General features: G+C 41.6%; 1 protein-coding gene across 1 annotated transcript in view; it reads left to right on the forward strand.

Annotated features, from left to right (window-relative positions):
- Positions 1 to 6,067, forward strand: part of LOC122245788 (uncharacterized) — a 29,443-nt gene continuing 23,376 nt past the window's right edge. The window contains exon 1 of the mRNA XM_043003789.2: positions 1 to 293. Within this exon, the coding sequence (XP_042859723.2) occupies positions 194 to 293 (100 nt within the window). The 5' untranslated portion in view covers positions 1 to 193. The remainder of the gene's footprint in view (positions 294 to 6,067) is intronic.

Here is a 6,067-nt window from a genome sequence, read left to right on the forward strand (position 1 = left end):
ACTCGGTGAAGAGGCGCTGGCCGAGAAACAACGGCCTCTCGCTTCCTCCGCGCGCGACACGACTTCGAAGAAGCGTTTTTTTTTTCTTCCTTCTTCCGTCGCAGATCCAGTTCGCTTGTTTTCTTTCGCGTGAAGGACTCGACTCGCAGTGAATTATCCTTGTTTACATATTTTCCTTGAGGACTTTGGTAAAATGCGGGTAGTTGCACTGTGCGTGGCACTGTGCCTTTCCGTGGTGTCGGCGCTGCCACTGGAGGAGAGCGCTGCTACTAACAGGGAAGGAAAAGGATTTGGTAAGTAGATATACACATCCTTTTGGTTTTATTTTTACGAAATCGGTTAAGCCACTTGGAGGGTGAGTGGCAGTTGAATTGCTGAGAAATAGTGAGTGGTTTTGTTTAAGTACCGAATTAGATTTTATGATGGTATGGAATTTAACTTTCAATATTAACAGTTAAATCTGAATTGAATGTATTCATTAGATATATTTTCATACTTAAACAATATAATGCTCTAGGAAAATAAAGACCACTTCGCAGCGAGTACCAGTCATCCACACACTAAATTATGTAAACCACGACAGCCAAAGCAAAACTAGAATAAGTGCAGAACAGCAGGACACAAGTTAACAGAATCTTGGAACTAACAGTTAGGAAAGCACGACCACACTGAGGTAGTTTGCGCCGTTAATGGTCATCGGCGCAAAGGAGGTCGTTGCCGGGACGCGGGACGACTGCTGCCGGTGCAAAAGTCTAGGTCGTTTTCTCATGATTTTCCGGTTTGACACGATGGCCTCTAACTTCTTAAATAACCGAGATAGAAGTGAGTAAGTGATGATTCAGTCGTCAAGCAATAGATGTTGTTTAAGTGACTGATAAGTGACAGTCGCAAATGTCACCTGTTGAACGACTCGGATGGTTAAAGATGGCGCCGCGTTTTGATTTACTTCTGATTAACCTTTCCCTTTTTCTGGTAAATAGCCAATGGCCCAATGGCCTAACACCGATTGGCACGGATAGAGGGCAAGATATTAGCCAGTTCAGGCACCATATTGTTAGAATATACGTGCTAAATATTTGTTTGCATTTGAAAGGGCGCGAGTTACACCGGATGTTTAATCACAAGAAAAATCCACTTTTGGAAGTAACTGTAACTATCTGGCTAAACTTATTCCCAAATAGTGTCCGAAATTCACAAGTGTTAGATTATAGAAACTCATATATCATTCCTCTGTACATAGGCTTAGCTATGTACTGTAAATGCCGCACACCACTTTTTAAAATTTATATCACGATAGCAAACTGACTACCAATATCCAGCCCAAGGAAATCTAAAGCAATAAGTGTATCAGCCACAAAATGTACATTCTTCTGGCCTAATTACACTCCGTGAGGCACCTGCGGTCAGCGTAGACAGGTGTATGCCGAGTCACGTGACTCAAGTGACTCAAGCCATGACCTACAGACACCTTTTTTTTGCTGTGTCACACTACTGTACATGTTTTCGCCTTTCTCTCTTTTCGCCTTTTCGCCTTTGCTTCTTTCTCTCTTTCCTCCTTTCTCTCTTTCTCTCTTTCTCTCTTTCTCTCTTTTCGCCTTTCCTCCTTTCTCTCTTTTCGCCTTTTCGCCTCTCTCTCTTTCCTCCTTTTCGCCTTTCATCCTTCGACAACCTCGCTAACATAGCAAAAACCTCAACGCTTATAACGTTTACCGATCTTTCCCCGTCCGAAGCCACCGCTAAAAGATAAGATTCTGTCGCGGGGAGGGAAAATAACCCAGCAATTTGTCAGCTGGCGTCTCTTCGGCATAGGGAAATAAACCCTCTATATATAGCACATGCCGGTTACTCGGCCCTAATGCCCATCCGACGGTGAAATTGTCTTCGGATCGGCTATGTCGATGAGATTCATGCTGGCGTCCCGTCGCCGGCTTGTTACGTGAAGAAAGCGGGTGTACGTGTTGGTATGCATGGCCTTTTATTGCTCTCTCTCTTTCTCTTTCTATTTATATTTCTCTCTTTCTATTTCTCTTTATCTTTCTCTCTCATTCTCTTTCTATTTCTCTCATTTTTTTTCTATTTCTCTCTCATTCTCTTTCTCTTTCTTCCTCTTTTTATTTTTTTCTCTCTTTCTCTCTCTCTCTCTTTATCTCTCTCCCTCTCCCTCTCCCTCCCTCCCCCTCCCCCTCCCTCTCCCTCTCCCTCTCCCTCTCCCTCCCCCTCCCTCTCCCCCTCCCTCTCCCTCCCTCTCCCTCTCCCTCTCCCTCTCCCTCCCTCCCCCTCCCTCCCCCTCCCTCCCCACTCTTTCTCCCGTACTACCCCTACTCCCCTACTCCCTCCTTCTCCTTGTCTCTTTTTCCCACCTAATCTATTTCCCTCTCCTCCTACTCTCCGCCTCCTCCCTCCCTCCCTCCCTCACTTCCCTATCGTTCCCGTCCTAATCTTCTCGTTCTCCTCTTCCTATTTTCTTGCTCATGCGCCAGAGTACACCAGAATCATGCATTCTTTACTTTCATTCTGGGTCCTGTTATCAGAACGCCCACACTTTTATTTCTTATCATGCCATCTGGTAGAGTGCGTGATGCTGTAGATTTCAAGGCAAGAATTACGTTGCTTGTTGATATCAATGCATCATGCTTGTTCTCTTTTGCATTGAAATGGCTGTCATCACTGCATTTTTTTTTTTTTTTTGTGGGTGATAGCTGATAAATCTATGGTGAATAGTTATTTATTGAGGTTTCTATTAGTTTAGCATTTGTAATGACGTCCGTTTCAATAATATATTGAGGATAACTGAAGAAAAATCGATTCTTTTTAATAATGTTCAAAATATTAGAATGATGTACATGGCAACTCCTACACAAAAAGCTAAAGTCATCTTCAATCATCTTGTGATATTTTTTCCCCACGTTTCTTCTTTGATGTCATTTATTTTAATTTTTTTCCTTTTCCCTGGTACATTTACCCCAAATTACCCTTTCTTCCGTGTCTCATCTCTTATGTATACGGCATCCCCGCTGCTCCCTTTCTTGTTTGCGTCGACTAATTATATATATTTTTTATATAAAGACAAATGGATTTTATTCTTTCCCTCTCCTTCTCCCCTTAGTTATTTTTAGACAGTGGTGCAATCTTTAGCCCAGGGTGAATTATTGACTTTGCAACGTCGTCTTTGGTTCACAATTGCAATTGGTTGATAATAGCTTGTCAAAAGTATAGATCGACATTAAGTATACTGATGAAAAAAAATGGCGTATGTACTGTTCACGATAACCGTTTTTGGATAACTACTTGCGTATCGTTGAAATCTAAATATTTTAAACTGATATTGGTCTTTAAGAGCATATATTCCTCTATCTACTTATAATCTTATGGTGCCTTCTTGCTATATTGATACAACAAATTGACATCAATCTCGAGTTTAAAGCATAGACATAAGACCTCTTCAGTATCATTAAAGATTTCTCCTGGAGTGGCCAATACAGAATACTTTAAGCACGTTCTGTCAGAGTAAATATGTATTCGAAATGTGTATGTTTGTTGTTTAGATTTTAAGGTATGTTAAGTATGCAAGGGTTGGGGTGTCGGTTGAAGCTGGCGATAATCAGTGTATGGCCGCAACACCCCGTAAATAACACCGCCGGCATATTTACCTTGCGTGAGTATGCCGTCTGGGACACAAACCTACTTCAGCGTGCCATAGATTCTGAAGGGAGAACGCCATAGTATCTTCGTTTTTTTTTCTGTTAGGCTCTTTATAGTCTTCGTTTTTATTCGCTCTTTCTTATTCGCTCTTTCTATCTCGTTTGGTTGGTTCTTGTTTATTGGCGTTTTCCTCCTTCTTCTTCTTCTTCTGGTCTCCCCCTTTTATTTTTTCCTATGTTGTCTCCGAAAGTAAAGTGTCGCAACGTATCTTTGAGGTAATCAAGAAAAAAAAACAACATCATCAATAACTCAATTATTCATTTAAAGTAGAGACCCAGTTACGGAATCAAGGGCAGCAGTCTTACACATTTCGAGCAGATGGACGCCAGATTGCCACGAATGATGATAATTACATTTTCATAACAGACCATGCGAGTTTACAACTAGATCATGTTATCGAAGCTTGTAAGGAGATTTGAACAGCTTGCGGGAAACCTCGCGGTGTTCGTTTTATGCGCGCAGCTTCAAGGAATCCGTTATGAGTGATGACAGCCGGATGGTGACACAGATAGCGGACATCTGCGTCGAGATTAGGTAACTGCTCCAATGGCGGTCACTGAAGGCGCGTGATTCACTACTCTTCCACGCGTTCGTGCACGCTCGTGTGCTTATTCATACGCAGTGACAAAGGGGATATAATGCGAGGAATGGGTCGATTCAGATACGTATATAATGGGAGGTAGATAGATTATTTAAAGGGAGAATGTGTTGATGGAAACAAATGGAGAAGTATAGACAAATAAGAACAAAATTAAAAAGGCGAAAGAGAGGGAGGGAAAGAGATATAAAGAGTTATCGCACGAGACAAAAAAAAATAATGATAATAATAATAATAAATAATAACAATAATAACAGTAATAATAATTGTATACCACTACAAACTCGTCCATGGATACCCAGTTTCATCATCCTCACAATCATCATTCATTATTCCTCTTATTCACGATCTTTATCATTCGATTTCACGTCTCCCACTTCCGCCCACTTCCCTCCTCCTCTGCCTAGCCCGTCCGTCGCCAGTGGTTTCTTTCCATGGTTAGGTGCCCCGGTCTTGCGGTGGCTCTCTCGCGTCATTGCAGTGGGTCAGATTGAGTTTGCAGGGATGTGGGTGTGTGGGTGTGGGGTGTTTGTGGGGGTGGGTGAGGGGGTGTGTTTGTGAGTGTTTGTGAGTGTTTGTGGGTGTGGGTGGGTGTGTGTGGGTGGGTGGGTGTTTGTGGGTGTGTGGGTGTGGGTGGGTGTTTGTGTGTGTGGGTGGGTGTGTGTGTGTGTGTGTATGCGTGCGTGCGTGTAAGTGGTTTGTGTGCATATATCTGTTTGTTTCCATGTGTATATCTGCTTGTTCGTATTAAAAGACACATTTTCTAAATCTCTAACGGTTAAAAAAAAGAAAGTCAAGCCTTCATAATAGATCTTTTGATAGGAAGGTTCTTGTTTGCTTTGAGAAAACTACCGAAGGCAGTCCTGTTTACGGAGCTTTGAGACACTGTTTACACAACATCGGTGTCACTTTGGTTAGGCTAAACAGATGAAACAGGGCAAGTATCTCTATGTCACGGTTTATCCTTTGATCTATTTCTTATTCTTTGTTCTATCTTTTTTTATTGTTTTTTTTTCTCTCTCTGTTTCTATCTTTTCTTTGTTTTTCTTTCCTTTATCGGGATTTTCTATCATCTCTTTGTTTTTTTTCAGTCTTGTCTTCCTCAAATTCCTTGTTTAACGTGTCATTTACTCACTCACATAATCGCTCGCACACACACACGCACACGCACACGCACGCACGCACACACACGCACACTCACGCACGCACACTCACGCACGCACACTCACGCACGCACACACACACACACACACACACACACACACACACACACACACACACACACACACACACACACACACACACACACACACACACACACACACACACACACACACACACACACACACACACACACGAGTATGTATGTATATAGATAGATAAGTAAGTAGATAGAGAAAATATATAGAGAAGTTAATGCTCGTGTGCATGTGTGATAACAAAAATTCGGCTTATTATTCTAGTTCAATTTTTTTAACATCTGACGCCAAAACACAAGTACCTGTTCATAATCATTATCACACATTATTATATCATTGTCTTTCTGTGCCGTTATCAACCGTCTTTTATCGTGTCGTCCAATGATTGAATTTACGCAGAAAGAACAAAAAGAACAGATAATAGATATGTTATATTAGTATATCGGTTAAAATAATAACCGTAGGTGGTTCTACATGACTTTACTGAGAGTTGAAGGGGACCTCTGTTGTATGATAAATAAAATTGGAATAATAAAATTTGGAAATTAGAAGATGGTTCTTTTTTAGG

This window comes from Penaeus japonicus, unplaced genomic scaffold (genome assembly GCF_977035675.1).
Source record: "Penaeus japonicus unplaced genomic scaffold, GWHDUDI00000001_assembly GWHDUDI00000013, whole genome shotgun sequence".
Classification (NCBI taxonomy): Eukaryota; Metazoa; Arthropoda; class Malacostraca; order Decapoda; family Penaeidae; genus Penaeus; species Penaeus japonicus.